Here is a 22320-nt window from a genome sequence, read left to right as displayed (position 1 = left end):
ATGAGGATGTTGCCTCTTCTCAAGATCCAGACCCCCTGTCCTTGCCACCTACATCCCACAGCACCCTCTAGGTCCCAGACATATTTCTCTTATCCAAGTAGTAAGGCAGTGTTTGCTAAGACATCTCAGAGAGGCTGTTTCAGCAGAGTGATTAGTAGAAACATTAGGTTACAGGACACAGAGGTACCTACTCAAGATCAGCTGAGGACACAACCACAAAAGTACAGCACATAATGGGCACATTATACTTCTTATAGCTGCATTATTTATTGCCAGTCCCAAGGGTTAAAAAGTCATAAGAGCACTCTTCTACAGAAATAATGAGATTTTAAAGAAGAAAACAATAATAATCAGACATCATTTGCCTTCTGCTTTGTAGATAACCTAGGGCCATGGTTTTAAACCTCTCCTTGCAGCCCTGCAAGCTAGGAACATTTATTTTGAGATATACAGGAAGAAATTTGCTCTCTATTCCCCAAATTTTTTTAAGAAAAAAACCCTCCAGATTTAGGGATGTGCACAATAAGATCAGAGAGTTCCAGTGTGATGGGGTGAAGCCCTGGCTCCATCCAAGTCATTGGAAAAATGTTCATTAGGCTCAAGTTTCACCCTGTATCTTTATGGAATTGAAAGCAAAGATATTATGATTATTCATCCATATCTATTTCCTTACCTCCCAGGCACTCTCCTGCAGGGCACTTAGTAAAACAATCAAGTAGTTTGAGCTCCCAGTCCTGCAGTGAACTTCAGAGGAGAATCACAGTCAAAATCCTTGCTGATATTTCTCTGTGCTAAAATGTGGTAGTGTCATGGGACTCCCTTAGTCCCTTGACACTCCTTTTTGATCTAGCCAAAAATGTTAAAAGAAACTGAGGGGAAATCCCCAAATTCAGCCTATATGCATATTTTGAAGGCTATTCAAAGCAAACATTAGTTTCATCAGTTTGAAGAGCTCCTTAATATTACACAGCTACACAGAGCTAGTGTGTGAAAGTGTGTCGCAGACATCTTTTATGAAAAATCCTTTCCTTAGGATTTTTCCTCCTGAGAAGCTGAGAGGCCTCAGGAACAAAATGTAAACAATGGTTATCTGCTGCTGTGGAATGCAACAGGTGCATCTGTGATTGGTCCATGTTGGTTGTTTCTAATTAACGGCCAATCAAAGTGAGCTGGCTCAGACAGAGAGCCCGAGCCACAAGCCTTTGTTATCATTCTTTTTATTCTATTCTTAGCTAGCCTTCTGATGAAATATTTTCTTCTATTCTTTTTGTATAGTTTTAATATAATATATATCATAAAATAATAAATCAAGCCTTCTGAAACATGGAGTCAGATCCTCATCTCTTCCCTCATCCTAAGACCCCTGTGAACACCATCACAAAAGTGTATTTAAAAAACAACAGGAAAAAACTAGCATGTGTTATAATCCACTAAGAATTTTTCATATATAGTTTCAAAATCCAAGAAAAAGTTGTCTGAAAGAAACACAAATATTTCCTTCCCTTTTATAATCTGTAATTTAGAAACCATTTAAAATGAAGCTAGTTCTAAAAGTCTCAATTTCTAAAAATATGTATTGAAAGACACTTTCAGCTACACATTTCAAGAATGATGTTCCCAGAGAACTAGACAAACTGTAAAATTACAACTGAAAAAAGGGATTAAATGCAAGATTTCTTGCGTGTATTTTTCCTATAAGGATGCTGTGGGGGTCTGATATGTGTGAAGAATCAAGTGCTTTTTACGAGTGTTTTAATAACTTTCCTTGCTACCCTAAGAGTGTTTTAATGATTTTTCTTTCTACCCTTCCTGAGAAACCCTTTTGGGACCTACTGCTCCTGGGCTGAGCAGGACCATGCTGTTGCAGGAGCAGCAGTGTCACTGCAGGATGAACCCATGCATCCCTCAGAGGCCAGTGCCTGTGGGGATGCTGCTGCTGCAGACAGGAGTCCCTCAGAAGTGCCAGGAGCTGGTGTGGTTTTGGGGGAGGAACAGCCCCCCAGAGCAGAGAAATGCCAGGCAGGCATTCCTAGCAGTTTATGATGAAAGTCTGCCTTAGCACAATGAGAATCCTAATGTGGACCTTCACATTACCAATATTTTATATTTATATAGCACTCTTCATCTCCAAGGGTCCCTGAGAGCTTTACAAGCTACATACATGGCATGCCAATGAGGCCAAGCCATAATTCTTCTAATTAGTTGAACATCAGCACACAGCACATGGCACAACAGAAAATGTTACTGGTCACTCCTCTCTTCCTGTGTCAAGTGCTATATGAGATTTAATAGAAACATATCTCAGAAGGACATTTGGGGTTAAGAACCACTGAAAAATGAAATCTAACAAGACAGGTCTCCTAAACACCAGTGCCTGTCTTCCCTCATTACATATACACACCTTGTCAAATAGGAGACACAGAAGAGGAGCTGCCCCAGACCTGCTCCCCACTTTCACACCACATTCAGCACGTTACCATCACATGGCTCAGGCAGCTGCTCTGCTGGGGAGGTTACAAAAAGGCTGGTGAGCGGCTGCAGTCCAGAGATCAGCCTCTTTTTAAGATTAATAAGTTCATTTCTTTAGCAAAAAGGAAGAGCAGGCTATTTAATACACACATCCTCTGGAGATCAATGCTAATATCTAAGTGTATGTGCATGCAACCCATCAACCAGTAAAACTAATTACAAAAATCAATTTCAGATACTTTTCTGAGCCTTTCATTCCTCAATATACTCCTAATTGATTTTTGTTGGAGAATAGAAAGTCTAATTAATATTTTTATTATTTAAAAGGAATGCAGAGGAGGGGGCAATGGTGAGTGCTTAACTGGTCTGCCAATGTTTTCTACACAAAAAAAGGAGCAAAAAAAATTAAAATTGGCATTTTATTCAGTTTTGCCACCTGCTGGAAAAATGGAAAAGCCTTTGAAAGGGTGACAAAGCACAAGAGAAAAGCTGGCAGAAGACAGTATGGGGCAGAAGAGGAATGTGACAGGATTGTGAAATACACAATGTGGGAAGGTTGTACCTATTTTTAGAAGGGCAGGGATGATCAAGTGTAAAAGCAGTACATTTCCATGAATGATGTACAGCTCCTTTCATCCAAAAGGTCAGAAATGCCCTTATAGAGAGGTGACTCTAATTATATTTATATTAGAGATGGGGAAAAAGAGGTTAAGAAGGAGACCCAGTGTCCAATCAGTCTTTCCACAAACTTCAAAGCTCCGGATTAGTTCCTAAGGGCCTTGCCAAGGCTCGTCTACCAAGCCAGCAGCAGTCTTCAGCATGTAGCCATTCAGGACACAAAAAGAATCCAATTTTTGCAGCATTATGTCTTATACACACACAAGCACCTAACACATCCACAAAGCCCACTTGCCTAGCCGAAAAGCAGAGAAAAGCAAAGCATGTAGCAACATTCAAAGAAATGGAAATGTTCCATTTTCTACTCAAGAGGCTGCATTTAACAAGCACACATTGCCCTCCATACTGAACCCTGAAGGAGGGGAGGAACGCCCGGCTTTATCTCTTTGGGTCTGAGCACTACTCCCATTGAGAGTGATAAAGCCTTTGCAATGTGCTCCCCGTTCAAACCCCTCTCCACAGCTCCTCTTTGAAGGAAGCTCCTCCGTGGTGGGGAGCAGGGCTGGGGGACAGATGCTGGTGCCAGCCTGATCACACAGGCCCAGCTTGTGCCCCATTAATTGCCAGCACATCCTCCCCTGGGCCAGGCCCTGGGGACAGGAGCAGAGCAATAGGGACACACGAGCACCTGGCAGCAACACCAGCAGCAAAACTACCCAATTAAACCTCCAGTCACCTAAGTGAGTGGGGACGGGGAGGAAAATTTAAAAAAAGAAAAAAGAAGGAAGGGGAAGGGGAAGGGGGGGAAGGGGAAGGGGAAGGGGAAGGGGAAGGAGGAGGAGGAGGAGAAGGAGAAGGAGAAGGAGAAGGAGAAGGAAAGGAAAAGGAAAAGGAAAAGGAAAAGGAAAAGGAAAAGGAAAAGGAAAAGGAAAAGGAAAAGGAAAAGGAAAAGGAAAAGGAAAAGGAAAAGGAAAAGGAAAAGGAAAAGAGTTGCCTGGCAACAGGCAGGCAGAGGCAGCTGTGCAGCAGGTCGGGCTGGTAGCGGCCGGCGGGGCCGGCCCATTAGCGCCCGCATCTCCTGCATTTCGTGCCGGGGTCTCCTGGTAACAGCCCGAGCACGCCGGCCGCGCTGCTGCGCTTCCCCTCCTCTCCTCCTGTTCCTCCCGATCACGCGAGGCATCGCTGTTTGCCCTAATTACACATTCTCTGCTGCTTCAAGCTGCCATTACTTCGGTCCCCAGAGGAGCAGCAAGAAATTTTTAAAAATGTCCTCTAATAAGGGCTTCTAGTTTCAGATTCTGTGGAGCTCTGCAAGCTCAAAGATGCAAAGCAAGGTAGCAGCGGCAGAAGGAACAGATGAAAAAGGAAAAAAAAAATATCAGCAGCTCACTAGACCAGATTTTTCCAGCACTCTGAAACCTGTTCTCTTCCCTTTGTTTTTTGTAACTCATCTTAGAGGGTGGGCAATGAGATAGCCTTTAAGGGACATGGTGCATATTTACATAATACAGAGCAGTGTATCAGAGATGTGTTCCTTAGAAACCTATAGTTTAGGTCAAGAGTTTCTGAGAAAGTCCAGACTATAGATAAAGGCAAATAGATCAGGAAAAATATGAGATACATGTATCATGGACTGTGTTGAGAAATGACAAAAAAAATTTAAGAGGAACAGACTCCCTTTTTCCAGATGCTAACATTTTTTATGGTTTTGCTCCATATTTTTGCTAATGAATGTGAGGTTTGCTTTTTCAAACTATTGCAGTGCTGATGTTTTTCAGCATTTACCATCTTCTCCCTTTAGTCACTAGAAAATCAGAGAAAAGGTGACCAAAAAAATGATGCAGACTGGCAGAGACAGCACAGGAATAAAACACGAGGGGGAAAGAACATGCATTTCTTTTGACTTCCCACTCTGGTCAACAGCAAAAATGGAAAAAGATCAATGATCTCAATCATTCAGATACTGAATCTGATTTGGAGATAGATGCAAATGGGAAATAATGTACTTGGGTTTAAAGAATGCACCGGCAAGTTCTCTCACTAAAGGCTGCCCTGGTGCCAAGGCAGAGCTACCTACATGCTGGCAGGCAGGGGCTGAAGGAGATCCCACCCTTCCTGGTGCTTTCTCTGTCCTGGGCACAGCTGGCAGGGCCACCCAGCTGCTCCACACTGAGCAGGGCTCAGTAGAAAGGCCTTGGCAGTGCTGCTGGGCAGCCCTTGGTGAACCAAGCAGACTAATCTCAAGAGCACAAGGCAGTGAGTAAAGAGAGTTAATTTTATCAGCCAGGAAGACTCCCCATCTGGATTTCAGAAAAGGCACAAAGGATTACCTGTCCTTGGCTCTAAGGGGGTTACATGCAACCAGCTGGAAAGCACCCAGACCATTCATGCTGCCAGGTGAGGGCAAGTAACCAAAGGAGAACACAAATGTATTACAACATTCCGTTGCTGGGTGACACTGTGTCTTCAGGGAGAAAAATCAAAAAATAAAGAGGTTTCCTGTATGAAACATGTTTACTAACACACATTCAAAGCCAAAGAAAGCCCAAGAAAAAATCACCTTTTCTATGGGTCTCACAAAGAATTAATGATAAAATATCACTCATACGGAAGTCATTTTACAACAGATCACAACTTAATCAATTCAAGTTAATTTTTACCCAGATATTCACAGATAGAAGTCTTCTATTATTTTCAACTACATGGGCCAAGCTTTTAGCTAAACTTGTTACACTGTGCACAGTTCTTTTCTCCCTGCCTCCCTCCAACACACATGCTCCGATTTCTAAAATAACAAACAACAACCCTACTGGAAAAAACCCAAATGTGGAAAATTTCACTCTGAAGAAGGAAAGGCTTTGCAAACTTTACAGGTGACCAACAAGACATACAAATGGAAGTTTATATTAACTAAGCTATTAAGACCTCTCTGTGTGTGGTGGGAGTCCAGATGTACAGGAGGAAGGAATAAATCCCCACTAAGCCTCTGAATGTGCTCGGTCATACATTTGAGTACACCTTTCTTTCAGAACTCAGCTGGGCATCAGCTTTTATCTTGAAACTCATGTTTGTCATCATTAGCTTAGCTAGCATGCTTGCAAATGTTTTTTCAGCATTCAGTTTTTGCAGCCACAATTTTCAGTTCTGAGTCTTGAAAGCCAGACATCTTCAGGAACAAATCTACCTAACACAACATGTGTGTGCTTATCTGCAAATGGGGACTTCTGGGATTGCAAACTGACCTGCAGCGTTTTAAAGACTTTGATTCTTATTAAGCCTTCTTATCATGTCTAAAGCTGGCCAGTGGAAAGATTTTGGTTCTGCAGTTATTGTCCTGAAACAGGCGGCTTCACCCACTGTGCAAGAAGTTGATCCACACAAAGAGTCGTGGTACTTGTTTACAGTTCTGTGCAGAAAGGGGTGCTGGGTGGCAAATCCACAAAGGAGAGCGTAGATGTGTTACCTATGCTTTAGTGAGAATCTGAATCACCACACATGTTATGAAGGGAGTAAATCCCTTTGAAATTTTATATGGTAGACTGTATCCAATTGACATTGTGGTGGTAAAAGGCAATGGTATGTTGAGAACGATCTGTTATTCCTCTTACAGGTCAGTTTGTCCAAGACCCTGATCAAGAGGGGTTAAGAATTTTTGTCAAAATGCATGAAATTTGGCTTTCCTCTTAACATGGGTTGACACTTTGCCCTCAAGAGGATTTTGTGTGGAAACATATCATGGCTGCCCAGCTGGGGCATAGCACCGAATGCAGCTTGGATGGAGGCTCAGCTCACAGTGCAAATCCTGTGGGACACAGTGCCACTCCCCTGCTGGGCTCAGCACCTGCCAGCAGTCATAGCAGTGGGACAGGCTTCCAAATCCATCTACCCAGGTGCTTCCCAGCTCCATTTTGGCTTTCATTGCCTGCCAGCCAGGCGGGAAACGTGTTGTGACATCACGGAGCCCTGTGTGACAGCAGCCCATGATGTCACAATGCCAACACGAGCAAGCACATGGAGACTGGGCAGCCGGAACATCTCAGCCTGAGCTGCGACCAACATGGCACGCCGAGGCAGCTCACGAGTCAAGGTGTCACTCTTGCAAAGGACCGGAATGAGGCTCATCCTGGTGGTTTTCCTGACCATAGTGCTCCACAGGCTGTCCCTGTCATTCACTGCCCCCACGTGTATGGCCAAAGATCGCACCAGCAGCCTAGACCCCTGCAGTCCCACAGGCTGGGTGAGGTTCAGGATGGGCATCGTTCCCGAGGGTCCAAAGAAACCGCCTGCTTTCGCCAAGAGCATGACTGCTGCATGGACCAGCACCACCGGCCTTTGCAAATGCCAGCACCAGGTCAGGGAGAGGCTGGACATCGCTCCTGAGTGACTGAGGCAATCACCCATTGTCCCACAGAGTGCAGCCTCCAGCCTGCCCTATCCTTCGTGCCAGTTTTGGAACCACCTTGCCCCTTGACATGAGCTCGTTGCTCTGTACAGCCTGGCAACCTGTGAGGCTGCTCAGCATGGCTTGTATTGCCTTCTGCATCTGGAGAAACGTGAAGAAACCTCAGGGACGGGGAAGGTGATGGACGTCCTCATCTTCAGTATGGACAGACTGCTGGGAAAAGAGCACCTTGAGGTGGTCCAAACTGTTCTACAGGGTGCAGGCCAAAACCAGCCTGCCCCGCGGGGCCATCAGGCTTTTCTACCACCTCCACATGAAAGACCTCTTCTAAATCAAGGAACCAAAGACAATTGACAAAACAAGAAGATAAAACCAGATTACAAGGAAAAAACAATGCCAACTCATCAAACCAGGGAAAGGGTAATTTTAGCAGAAGGAGATTATGACCATCAATTCACGGTGCACGGATTCAAGAACTCAAAAGGAGAAGACTATGCAAAAGGAACAAATAATTTAACCAAAAGAAGATTGAATAATAATTAATCAATAATATGAACTATGTCTTGTAGCCAAGGAATTTTAATGCCTTGTTCCTGTCAAATGTTCTATGCGACTGCCTAGACAACTGGCAGCAGAGAGGTAAACCCATGCATGTAGGCTGATGAATTGTGGCAAGACACTGCCACAGGTAGAGAAACTGCCTGTAAAAGTACCCCATGCACATGCCCACATACCCAAAAGTTGGGCTACTGAAGAACACTGCAACAATGAACAAGTGGATTAGATGAAAGTGTCTCAGACAGATCTGGACTGGCAACATAAAGGTGAATTAGTTTTGGCTTGGTGGGTCCACGATGGCTCAGGTCATCAGGGAAGAGATGCAACATGGTGGGCTCATGACCAAGGGGTGGACTTAACCACAGACAGTAACTATGAAACATGTGCTGCAATCAAGCAGGCCAAGCATAAAGCCCTTGTGATAAGGGGACAATGGCTGAAATATAAGTATGAGGAGGCCTGGCAGATCAATTACATCACACTCCCACAAACCCACCAAGGCAGGCACTAGATGCTGACAGTGGTGGACACAACCACTGGATGGCTGGAGACGTACCCTGTGCCTCACACCACTGCCCAGAACACCATCCTGGGCATTGAAAAGCAATTCCTGTGGTGACATGGAACCCGAGTCAGACAATGGAACTTATTTCAAAAATAGCCTCACAGACACCTGACCAGAGAGCATGGGACTGAATGGGTATCTCATATTCCCTATCCCTGTCAGGCTGATCTCCCTACCTGCAGCTGTTTTTTGCTGTAAGGTGGGCATTGCTTGTGCCATTGTGCCCATGGTTTTATTTGGGACCCCACCACCCTTGTCAAAAGCATGGACACCTCTGCTGTATTTAGATCAGCTCCCATGAAGCCTTGTAGCTCATCTGCTCCTGCTTTCAAGTTGCTGCTGCTGGTATGCAGGTGTGTGGGACTGTGTCCATGTGGGGTGGGAAAGACAGGCTCTGGATTAGGAGAGGTCCATCCAGGCTGCTGGCTACTATCTGCCCAGATATGACCCAGACTCAAACACCCACACTGTGCTTAGGAAAAGCCTCTAACCCAGCACTTGCCTTTAAGATGAGAGGTAGCACACTTGGCTTTTCCTGCCCAGAGCTCTTCAGGTTTCCCAGTCATACCCACCTCAGCCTAAAACAGCATTTCTGAGGACACATCTCCAATTCATCCCTGGCATGACCTCAAATAGTTTAGAAATGACAGTGCTTTTGGACAAATGGACAGGAAAATCATAACTTCTCCTTGTTAACTTGCCAATTCTAACCAGTGTGGGACAGCAGCAACACAAAGGGAAAGTGGCAGAAGACAAATTGGTGGGGTTTTTTTTCAGTCTCTTTTTGTGATCTCTATCATTTGCCCACTGGCTGGCTACTTCACAGGGGCTCAGGAGCAGGTGGATGGGTATAAAGAAAACACCAAATTACAAATTCAAGAAGGCTCCTCTGTGCCTTACCAAGGTAGACTGCCATAACACTTGGAGGCACCTGCACTTGCCCTCCTGCAGCTGAACAGACAGAAAATATCAATTTCTAGGTCTACCTTGTGCCAGAAATCTTCTCACATGGCAAACAAATAACACCTATTTACATTTTCAAACCCCAAAATTAAGATTGTCCCATGCTATTGATTTGGCAAATGATGGAGCAGAAACATGGGACTGAGAATTCAGGTACTGACAACTAACCTATGGATGAACACCACTGGTGTTTTAAATGGCAAGGGCTGCTTTTGGCAAGGGCCATCCTCCTGCTGCCTGGGTGGTTCTCAAAGATAATTTTTTAAGTCTAAATTCTTGCTGTAATAATGAAGTGAGGCTCTGACTCTCCACAAGAAAATAACCACACTCCCCTCCAAACTTGCCAAATGGCTAAAAGGTTTCAAGATCAGAAAGTTAGAGGGACTTTGGGATCAAGCTGGCCTTATTTTAATCAGCTTTGATAAAGACTTGTTATGTTTTTACACAAAAAAAACCTTTTAAATAAAAGTCCAACATCACAACAAAACCACATCTTTCCAAACTGGCTAAACAACTATAGTCCCCAAGAAATGCAGCCCTGAATGAAGGTCTGTCACATACCCTTCCTCCCTCAATTCCCTGGCTCTCTTCCAGCAGCGTATTCATGTGTTGCTTCAGCTGCTGCTATTGGAACTTCAGGATTCTCCAGGTCCCTCCATGTCCCCTTGGAGGTTTCAGTCCTGCACACAGAGCTGTGGACTCATCACAAAGCCATGGGTCTCTGTACAACAAAACATCTTGGGCTTTGGCCTTAATTTCTCCTATGTCACCAATACTGTTCTCCCAAATGCTTTTCCCTGAGTCATTATTCAGTCTTGAATTCTGCAGAATTGGTGCTGTGCTTGGCTACTGGCTTTTTCCTTCTCTTCAATGGTTTTCTGTTCACAGATGCTACTACACTAAAACAATACAGCAATGCAGCTTCCCATTCATGTGCTATCACTGACACAGAGCCTTTATTTTCTCTGTTATTCCTTTCCTTTGTATTAATCCTCTTTCCTATCATCCAGACTACTCTCCTCAACTTTGTACCCTCCAATAATTTTCAGATTTCAGGTATTTTCTTTCATCTCAACACTTGGTGAAAGTTCTTCTCTATTATTTGATACACAATCTCAAAAACCTTCTGTTGGTAAATGCTCTTTCTAATCTCTTGTGTCTCATCTTTTTCTTGCAAATGTAGTACTTTGTTTTCCTGCAGGGTGGATTTGTTTGTTTTAGTTACTCTCACCCAGCATTTTGGATCAAAGAACTATATAATTTAAAATAAGATGTCCTGACGATGTGAAACAAACCCCACTTAAGAAGTGCTATCTTAAGATCACATGTAGACTAGTAACATCTATTTACACGGGTATTTCCCACTTGTTTAGCCCTTAGAAACCTAAATACAGATCTGAGGTGCCCAACTGTTGTTTCTCAGACTTGAGATCCAGTTGTATCCAATCCTGGTTTTGGATGGATAAAGAAAAAAAAGAAAAAGCAAACCTTCTGATACTTGTAAAATGCAAATCCTAGCAGAACCCCATAAGGGTAATTTTTTTAATCATTGTCCCAATCTTAAGGATTTCCTGGCCAGTTTTTATGTGCTGCATCATCCCCTGTCAGAAAGGACCCATGTCATCTTATACCTTTCCCTGCAAATTACTGCAAGGAAGGCTGATAGGAATGGTTTTGTCAGGAGATAGAAATCTCCAGCAGTCTCTGATCTGGGAGACAGTCACATCCCATGACTAATCTTTCCATAGGTCACAGGCCAGCTCACCCTTAGACTTATTTGCATTCAACACTCTCCAGCAATATCCTGTTTTCTAATTTAGGAAGTACTGATGATTATACATGGGGTTTGGCTCATTGGAATTCCTTTCCTCTCCACTCTCCATTACATTGACAATTCATCTCCAGACGTGTGAAGGCAGGATGAAAATTTTCCTCTCTCAAAAGAGAGAAAATGCCATTGTTTGCACTGATGTCTGCTCCTCGAATAACTGTTAGAGAATGTGCCAGAGTTGAATTACCATGACAATCCTGGTTGCTCCTTCTTTAGATATTTTTACTGCACTGACAGGAAAGAAAACAGGAAGAAAGGTGAGCTAGAGGTTTGGGAAAACCTGCACTGGCAGTGTGGTTTTCCCAAACCTCTAGCTCACCTTTCTTCCTGTTTACAGGCCCAGCTGCGATTTCTTACCCGAGGAGCTTCTTTGCTGCACTCTGACAGTCAGTCCCACCACTGCTCTTAGCTCCTTTACACACCCTTAACTTTAGATGCACCCTTAACTTTAGCTTGCTTTGAGTTCAGTCAAATATTTTCATTTCCCTTTCCATACAGACAATGTTTTTCCCTTTCCCTTCCAGATTAAATTCTCTCCCACACAGATGATTGTTTTTCCCTCTCCAAAGGTCATCCAGAAGGTGGTTTCATAACCAGTTTGACCACTGATGGGCCTTAGAGCGCTGTCCTGATTCTCTTGCAGATGAGATATGGGACAGTAAGTGGAAGATGCACCAAGTGAAATGTGAAGTGTGGGGTTTGATGGTCCCTGGGCTTCCCAGCAAACTAAAACCCCAAGAGAGCATTGTTCCCAATCTAGCAAGCTGCTATCAGCCCGCATTGCCTGCAGCCCAGCCTGGCTCATCCCGAAGCAGCAGGAACAGCAGCCAGCGCCTGTCTGGTCAGCCTTACATATGAATGAAAGGAATGCAGCCTCCTTCCGCTGCCTTCCACCCCCCCCCCGCCGCTCCCCAGCCCATGGCTGCTTGTTTTCATGCACTGCAGTAAACCCCTTTGATCCAGCGAGTGGACTTTGCACGTGCAGGCTGAGTGACCAGCCCACATCTGCCTCGGTGCCTGAGCCCCACACTGGGAGCTCTTTGTGCGCCAGGCACTCACACCCTTCCACAGAGCCCACGCTGGCACACTGCTCTCGCATGACACACTAACAAAAACCACCAGCCAAAGGAAAATAGCTTGCAATCATTTCAGGCCCTCTGGCTCAGCCACTGACTAAGCCAAGTGGCTACTAGCCATTGGCACTGCTGGGTGCATTTGCAACCCACAGCACACTCAGTTCAGGCATGAAAAAAACAAAGCACCCATGGAAAAAAGGGCTCCTTGTCCCATGCCCTGCAGGCTGCATGGGAAAGGACACAGACCTGACATTTATAATTCAGTCCCAAATATCCTTAGCTACTCCTCTGTGTCCCACGTTTTCACCAGAGGCAGGAGCTCCCTGTGGGGAACCCCACTGAAGAGGTCAGTGTGAACACATTAGATGTCCTGATTGTACCAGCTCTCATTTAAGGCATCCAGCAGTCAGTGTGTTTTCAGGGAACAGAGCACGCAAGCAGTATGAAGGAGTCTGAACGACTTTGTGCTCCAGACTCAAATAAGCTGTTTAGGCAAGCCTATCACACTCCTTCCCTCAATTTACTCAGGTTGCTCCCAGGATGTAAATGTTCACAGGCAACCTGCTTTCCACAGACAAAATGAAAGACAGGTTTTCTGCTCCCAGGTTCTGCATCGAAGATGTGTTTTAACAACAAGGCTGCATCCAGTCCTCTCACAAAGGGTAACCATGCTTTCCACAAAGCTGTACACAGCTAGGACATGGGTAGGGGCAGGGTGATTTTACAGCTGTTAGGATGAGAGAGATCATCATTCCAAGCTTGTATTCCCTCTTGTTTTTTTTCTTCCTGCTTTCCTAACAACCTAAGCTATCTGCTCAGGACATGGTGAATGGAAACAGAAACACTCCCATAATTTGGGGCAGTTTAAACCTCTGATGTTTTAACTGGCAATATCAGAGCTAGCTGATCCCACCAGGTGAAGTGCTGGGAATGGGAGGTCTGGGCTCTGCACCCAGGCAGCTGCAGTCTCATCCTCTGATAAAGGTCTCCCCTCTCTGCCAGCGAAGGCAGACGTGCCTCTCTCACCACATCAAGCACTGCTGTGGATGGGCAGGCTCAGCACGTCATGGCACCACCTACAATCCAAGGCTATTCAACAGAAAGATCACAGGGCCAGTGAGAAACGTTTCTCATTGTAGATTAATTGTAAAACATAAGATTTCATATGGTAATGTTAGAGGGGAAAGGTTTTGGCCTCAGAAAATTCAACCAGGCCTAAGGCTGGGTTCAAAAGCATGCAAACTCTTACAAGATTTTGACACCAAAGGTTTGAGGTGCTGAGAGATTAGAAGTTTTTGTAAGTACTCCTCATGATTCCTTGTTCATATCCCCATTTGCATGACTACACCAGGAAAACTTCACAAGTTCACCCTTTCCACACTATTGTGTCAGATCCCTGACTAAGCTCAGGAAAAGCTGCGTAAGACCCATCACTTCCAGCTTGAGAACGAACATGGGGGTCATATCCGAACAGACAAGATCACTGGGTCAACAGCTCTCACACTCTTCATTTGTGCTTTCATGGAAGCTCCATCACCTGCTGGAAGGCCTTGTCTGGAATGTCCCACTGGCCAGCCCCAGCAGGGACAAGCCCTCACAGCAGCATTGGTGCTACAAGGAACCAACATTCTGACCATGTTGGTGCTGATTTTAAAATTAGTGTACTACTTTCACTGGCTTTCAAATCACTGAATCACAGGTGAGGTCACTCCTGGCAAGGCAGCTATCCCCAGTAAAAGCACTAGAAAGCCCATATAAAAAGATCAATGCCTTTTATGTCTTACTATGATTTATACTTCAGACCATGTAACTTTCACAGTGCTGCCTAGTATGTGATGGATGCAGCTCTCTTAACAACCCACATATTTATCTGATTTACTGTGTTGGTCCAACGTGTTATTTTCTACCTTGCAAGAACAACCTTGCTTCTAGGAATCTGCCTGCATGATAAGATCGTGAACTAAATGTGCAGTTATTGTAAGAGACCACACATTTTACAGTAAAATTGAGAAAACTGATTATAGCAATCCCTCTGGAAACAAGAATAATCACATGATAAGACAGTGCTAATGGGAATTTATCATCTCTCATCACGTGTGAAGCTTAGAACAAAGCAGCAACGTGTGTGAACTGCATAGCTATTAATGCCAATGAATACCAGCTGAAGAGCTGCTGGGGACTATGAAGAAATGAGGAGGGAACCTGAACAGCCAGCCTAAGCCAATTTGGTATGCTTCAACCAGCTTACACACAGATATATATATAACACATTTGTAAATGTTACCCAAAATAACAGCCTCACATCTATCCATACAGCCCATTCCCTCTCTACCTACATTATTTCATTCAAACTCCATGTCATTCTTTTATTTGTTCTCACTATATTTTAGCACTGGAGAAGTCCAAGATCATGAGTATCTGAAGGGTGTCTCTGCATGCCTACACGTCTGCATATGCACACACTGCCTCATGCACAGATTATTCCTCAACCACATATTTAAGATCTGAAACACATTTCTCTTTCTCCCATACAAAAGGCACCAAAAACCTACCCACGCTAGTTTCTATTTGAAGAAAATAACATTTGACTAAACTTTACATTTTTAAAGTTGTCTCGGGGAAGTGAGTGCCAAAAACCTGAAGTGACATACACATAGTTTTAACATGAATGATACATCTACATCCCTTAGGTATCCTAAAATTACTCTGCATCAAGCCCCATAAGACATATGAAACCCCAACAGGTTAATGGTAGATGGTGAACTCCTCTGTTCTATTGAGTAACGGATACATTTGCTGGACTACCATATTTTCCACTGTTCTGTTTCATAGACAGAAGCTTGGACTTTCAGAAGAGATTTTTTTTTTCCTTTCTAAATGAGAATAAAAAGAGATGGTTACAGGTAGGTGGCAGGACAAGATGAGAGAAGCACCCTGCATAAGTACCTGTATGAGTCCTCTGGTGAGCCTTTAAGTGGGAGCTCTTTGTGTAAACTTTCCGGCACCCATTAAACTGACAGCGATGAACCCTCTTCTTGTTTTCTGGGGATGCTTCTGTCCCTGCACCTCCTTGCTCACTGTCACTTTGCCCACTTTTTATTGTCCCCGCAGTCGCTGTTGCTACCCCCACTTTCACAGAGCTGAGTGAAGTTTTCTTGGCCACCAGTTTCAACGTCACTGCGCCATCCACCGCTGAGAGAGTCTGTGGGGTTTTGACGAGGTGGCGGCTGAGCTCCGGAGAGGAAGGGGGGGTTAATGAGGTCACTGCATTGAGCTGGGCCTGGTTGACGGCCGTGTAGCCTTCTGTGGAAGAGCTGGTGGGCTGCGAGCTGAGGCACGTCTCAGACAGCAGCTTGTCACGGGAGAGGATGATGTCCATGCTGGCGCTTTTGTCACACGTGCTCGTCTCCACTGGCAAAAGGATGGGCTCCAGCCGCCGTATGTTGTCCTCTGCATCTGGGGCTGAGGAGGCATGAAGGAAACAGTCCAAATCCTCACCAAAGGTCTCAGAGATCTTCCGTGGCTCGGTCTGAAGGTATCGCTCCAACTCCAGGCATGTCTGCAGAAGGGAAAGGGAGATGGGAGGGAGAGAAATCGCTGTTAGAGAGAGATTGCAGCATAGCTGCCACCGAGGGCAGAACATGGTCCAGAGGCATTCTGAGACAGCACTCATCAACAGCAGCATCTTCTGGTGAGATAGTCACACCCTGGGAGACACGAAGGTTTGGCACTTGTTTGAGGCTGCTCAGAGACAGTCTGGGAATACCCACATATGGCAGCAGGTATTATACCAGAAGTGAAGATACAACAACCAGAAAGTATCCACTACATTTTCATTAAAGTCTGTACATTGTTGTTCCATGGGCACCAGGGCCTTCCCAACTTAAAGTATAATCTGTCACTTCCATATCAAACTATCCTAATAGAGTCATCATTAGGCATGTACCAACAAAAAAGTCACCCTTCCAAATAACTGCTTCCTCTTCCTTCACAAACATTAACTTTCTCTCCAAATTTAACTCAGTGTAGTTGGTTGGGGCGTAATCTTCCTTGAACAACACAATTCTGAAGTGTGACATTTTAAGATAGGAGGTAGAAAAGCTTCCAGTGAGACCACAGCTTGTTTAAAGGGCCTGAGAGAAGGAAAGGTGACAGAAAAAAACCCCTAACTTCTGTCAGTTTTAGAGGGAGTTTTGGCACACCTGGTCAAATGGAGCTTCCTGCGTACAGGACACCAGACTTGCACACAAACATACACTCACTCCTTTATTAAAAAGTAGGTGAAGTTTCAAAGAGGCTATCACATAAAAACGTGCTCCTGCACCTCCACAGCAGTGATCATCAGCACAAGGATGGGATGAACCCCCCTATGTGAATGTGTCTTATTATGAAGTGTCCTGAGCTTGCCCCAATAAAGCCTTCAGCCACCAAAGCACTGCCCCAGTGTCCTCCACAGTCAACACTAAAAACTTTTATTGTTTATAGAGAACCATTTGCTGCAGTTTCAGGAGCTTTTAATGGAGTTTATTAGCACTGTTTTTCATTTCTTGCAGCTTGAAAGGAGAGCTGGTTTAATACCACCACTGTGATTTCACAGGGCTTGGAGAAAGAGACATTCTAACTAATACATTTTAGAAACCTCTAAAAACTACTCCTCAGAGAACACTTCTACCAATATTAAGAAAGGGGTTTTAGTAAAAAATTTTTAATCTATGGGAGCTGGTGACCCAACTACAGCTCAATCTGGAGAGTCCAGCATCTGATCAAGAAATAAAAGCTTCATATGACCAGAGGAGAGACAGAGACTTCTGCCTTCTGAGACAAAGGTCTCATCAACAGCAATGTAAGAAGGCCCTACTGACAGCTCTCTAGGAACTGCCAGGTAATTTGAGATTATTACTTTCAAAGCTCCCACAAACAGCACTGTTGGTTGCAGATACAATGTGATGGGATGACTTTCAAGTTCACCACAAAATCTGCCACACCGTTGTTTCTTTTTTAAATAATAGCTGATTATAGATCTGAGCTGTAGAGATGGACAAAAAGCAAGAGAACAGAATATATGCAGGTGAGACATGCTATACTTTAGCATGCATGTTATATTCAGAGGTATGAGACTGTCTGTACACAGGCCTGGGTGTGGGACACAATTAATTGTCCTTGCCTTAGCAACCTTTCTGTTTTCTTTAGAAGGTGCATTTCTGGTACTATGAGAAAGAGCTTTCTCATAGCTAAGAGTCTGGTCTCTCCCCAGATATATCCTAATGGGTTTTGGGAGAAGCTTTCCAACATGCCACATAGTCTTTCAGTAATAACCCCCACCACCAGGAGAGGCAATGTTTTTGAGTTCTTCACATCATGTAATTTGGGCTTTCTGGTCCACTTAGCGTTCATCCAACGGGGCAGAAACAGGTTTAGGGGCCAAATAAATAAAAGGCTTCCAAAGGAAAGAGCAAGCATAATCACAAATGAGGGGTGGAAAGGGGGAGGGCAGCAGCAGGGAGAAGAGACAAGGACTCAAGGCCATTAAATCTGATGACAGTGACATGAAATTTCAATTGCTGTGGGATCAGAAAGCTGCATGCCAGCTCTGGGCTGCCCATGGAGGGGAGGCGAGCAGGAGGTGCTGCTCCTTTAAGGCATCACTACCCCATGACAACAATAGTGGGCCTGACAGTTTTTCCAGCTTCACCATTAATTTTCCATAAAGAGCGGTTTCTCGATGAGCCCTTTTCAGGCAGAGCCTGATGCTTCACAAACCTGTAATTATTCCTGGCTCCCCCCTCCCGCAGCCACTGCACCTGTGCCATTTCAAGACACCAGCTGGTCATGTCTTGCCTTCTGCCTCTGAAATCCAAAACCAGAGGATCAAGCCCATCTCCCCATAGAAGGGGGGAGAAAAACAACTCAAAGAAACAATGTAATGCAGTCCCTCCCACCCACCCCCCTCAGCCTCTCCACCAAGTCAATAGCAGGGAAGAGCCTAGCAACTGCTGAGCCAGAAAAGCCCTGCACCTAATCTGCATGGCAGACAAAGCCTGGCCAGGGGCTATGGCCACAGCCCTTCCCTCACCTCCTGCCAGGGTCCTACCTGCTGCTGCACCCTTTTTTTGGTGGCAGAAACAAAGAATCTTTCCCCATATGCACTTCCCAGCTTATTCCAAGTACCTTACACGACCTTCTCTTCTTGTGGTCCCAATCTCCCAGGGAGTGGTGAGGAAGAGTTTAGAAACCAGCCTGCTTTCTTCACTCCTTGCCCTGGCATGACAATTTTCAGGCCAGCTAAGCCCACCACCTTGTCTTGAGCACTGACCTAGAGAAACCAGTCAGACTGAGACCACCAAGGTCCCCACTCCAGGCTGGTAGACCACCAGGAGGGGCAGAAAAGTTCTTTGGTCATCATTCTCACAAAGCTATTTGCTACTGAGCACATTTGCTACTGGGTTTTTTGTTGTTGTTGTTGTAGCTGTTTTTTTGTTTTGGAATTTTTTTTTTTTTTGTGGGAGGAGTAGGACCACTATCTACAGAGACACGAACCCAAGCTGCTGAATGATGTTGAATCCCTATAGATCTCCACTTCCACTACCAGCCTGGTAGGAAAATAGTTCAAGAATATCTCTGACAGGAGTGAGCTGCTCTTGTCATGCTCTTATCAAACTTCTGCTAGACATCCAGCTTCTCCTCACCACTGATGCAAGAGAGGGAGCTTTGTGTAAAGATGGAGTACACCACATGGGACAGGAGTCCCACTGCCCTTTAGTTGCTACACTGCAGGCAGTGTGGTGGGTATTAAACTTTTTATCCAATGCCTGTATGATACACAGTAATAAAGAACTTTAAAAATTGCCAAGGGAAGAAGAGAATGGCTCCCTTCAGGAACAAAATAACAGCCATAAGACTGCTGTTGATGGTCAAGCCAGTTCCACTGGCTAGGGATAAAAAAGTGTGACCACTTATTCAACCCATCTGCCCTGATTAATGAGGGTCATTCTCCTTGCACCTTGCTCCTCAATTTAACCAGTTAAAAGAAATGATGATTCATGGCTGACAAATAATAGGATGTGACTTTGTGAGACCCCATACTTGAAGTAAGCCAGATAGAAAAGGCCAACAGTATGGCATGTGGACAATCCTGTCATGGCCTTAGTCTGATTTTTCAGTTTCAGATACAGTTGCAAAAAGTCTCACTTCCCCAACAAAGGAACATTTCCATCACCTGCAAGAAATGCTGTGTGTTCCCTCCCAGTAACTCAAAGCATCTCTTTGCTCCCCATATTACACTATCATCCAAGTCCTCTGGGGCACATGTAGTGGCAGAATACACATGAACTGCACACCATGACACTTCCATGTGCAGTCCCAGATCCTTCACAAGGACAGGCACTGTAGAGCTGTCCTATGCCTGCTAAGGACCTACTTGTTGGTCCTTTCAGAGTTTGTAGTCACTGGTGCAGGAAAATTCAGTGCTCACTACATTTGTCAATTGAGAAAGGTATGAGCTCTAATCTAGTTGGATTCTTACCTCTAAAGCTCATATACTGAAAGTAAAGATTATTTATGAAACACATTGAGTATGCTCACCACTATGAAAGACAACTCAAGAGAAATCCAGTGTGTGCCTCTGACAGCAGAGATGTGATACATGTGTACCATTTTCAGCAGAGCTTAGTACTCACCTTACTCTACAGCCAGCAGAAATCAAGATTGTTTTGCCACTAACTGCAACAAGGAAAACAAACCTCAGACTCTGCAATCCCTCCCAGACTTGCAGATACTTGACTTGGTTCAGAGTCTGTATTTTAAGATGTCTATCAGCTATCCAGGTTAAAGTTGATCCAGAACATTCAAAATCCAGACAAGAAGGAACTGGAGTTATCACTCATGATGCTGGTGTTTGACTTCATCTCCCTCCCCCAGAGAGGAACCAGAAGAAAGGTTCTAGCTGGGACCACCAGCATTATCAATGTGCCAAGCCTCAAGGCAGTGTATCTCCCCTTTAGAGAATGACAGGCCAGGAGCCTTTGCAGGGACACAAGTTTGGCATCTAGATTCGGGTCCAGACAGCTCTGGAAAACCTAATTCCACCTGATGAACCAAAATATACACCTAGTTCTCAGGGTATGAATCTAAACCTGCTCCAATGAAATGCAAAGAACTAGTCTTGGTTGACAGCCATGTTATGTACTGGAATTTCACCCATCCATACAGACTTTTGAAAAATAACAGGTCACTTGAGAAGCACCTGCCCATGTTGTGAAGTCCTTAAAGCACTCAAACTTCTGGGTGCTTTGCACAGGTAAAGACAGGACAATATGGCAACAGTAGAGCTCTGTCAAGGGTAAAAACAAAGTCCAAACACTTCTAATAATTTGAGGACAGAACATCAGGGAAGGCACTGTATCAATATGTTCATTGGCTTCCTCTGTTTTATTGATGTTAAAGTATTTTATAATGTCTTGATTCTGAATTTTTCTAACAGATCATCAGAAGTTCCTATCTGGAAGTGCTAGTTACTTCTAAGTGCCATTTTACTGCAGATATAATTGGACATCAAGCACTGAACTTGGAAGCTATCCAAAACCTAATTAGGAAGTTGGATACTTAGATCAGGCTGTGACAGAAAATGAAAATGTCTAATGTGGCTGACAAGCAAGGCTGAACTACCAGGTCTGTTTACAATACTTGAAAGGATTCTCTTTGTAATTTACACAAGCAAAGCAGAGTTACACATGCAATAGTGAAGGTCAAATTTCAACTTCCATCATGACCCCATTGCTTTCCACTGGCATGTAAAAAAGGGGCCTCATCTGTAAAAAACGGTGAAAATATCAAGACTGCATTGGAGGAGAAACTGTCTCCAACTGAAGACAACCCAAAACAGTCACAGTAAGGTCAGTGGCACTGCTGTTCACTCAGGCTCAGAGCAAACAGTGGCACCAGGTCCAGTGCCAGTGTCAGTGTTTCATTGTGCACCAAAACAGCAAAAGCTCTGAGCGACACCGACCCTTGCATTGCTGATACCACAGGCACAAATTGAACTGAATGTTGTGGGGCAGCACTGAAGTTAAGAGGAATAAAAGATTCAAAACTTACCTGCCTCCCCTGAAATGCCATGCTATTTTTTATCCTGAACCCTAAAACAAGATTTGAACGATGGATCTTCTTCCCACTGCCAAAGGCCTTCATTGCTTCCTGAACAACAACAACAAAGCCCAGTACTCTTGCCCATTTATTCCAAGATTGTCATCTGTTCCCACCCAGCTGCCAAAACCTCCAGCTTTTCCTCTTGGCAACTTTTACTGGGCAGTTGCTAGTCATGAAAAAGCTGCAGCACATCAGAAGCTTAACATTTGGGACAGAATAAAATAAACAGAGTTTTAGTATTAAAATAAGTAGTTTTGCAAAATACACTTGGGAAAAAATGGAAAACTGCAGCCTGAAATGAAAGTATATAAGAAAGTTTCAGGCAATAGCAAATAATTTCTATTGCAAACGTTTTAAGACAAAACTATTCACGTCTTGCATGTCTTGCATGTCACATGTCTTCACAGCACATCTTGCCTATGTGTTATATAGTTCATTGGGAAAAAAAGAGAGCTAAAACAACTTTTCAGATACCACAATAAGATACTTATTGACAGCTCACTTGTGGTACATTTTTGTATGCGTGTTCCTAATCCCTTGTATACACTAAGGAAATCAAGTTAACTGGATGCTTAGCAAAGAGGCTTTTGCCAAGTGCAAAAAGCAGGCACAGGCACAGTCAGCAAAGAAAGATCATATGATATGAAAGACTTGTTTTCCTGTGGTAACTTCAACATACGCCTGAGGCATCAGG

The 22320-nt window shown here is 44.3% G+C and overlaps 1 protein-coding gene across 1 annotated transcript in view; it reads right to left on the bottom strand.

Moving 5' to 3' along the window:
* KLF7 (KLF transcription factor 7) overlaps positions 1-22320 on the bottom strand; it is a 59309-nt gene that overhangs the window by 12894 nt on the left and 24095 nt on the right. Inside the window, exon 2 of the mRNA XM_054278418.1 lies at positions 15429-16041. Coding sequence (XP_054134393.1) covers positions 15429-16041 — 613 coding nt within the window. The remainder of the gene's footprint in view (positions 1-15428; positions 16042-22320) is intronic.

Source organism: Melozone crissalis, unplaced genomic scaffold, assembly GCF_028551555.1.
Source record: "Melozone crissalis strain CALT ecotype California unplaced genomic scaffold, PUWL_Pcris_2 ptg000023l_1, whole genome shotgun sequence".
In the NCBI taxonomy this organism is placed as follows: Eukaryota; Metazoa; Chordata; class Aves; order Passeriformes; family Passerellidae; genus Melozone; species Melozone crissalis.
The sequence above is the reverse complement of the archived record's forward strand: the minus strand, read 5'-3'. Positions and strand labels throughout refer to the sequence as shown.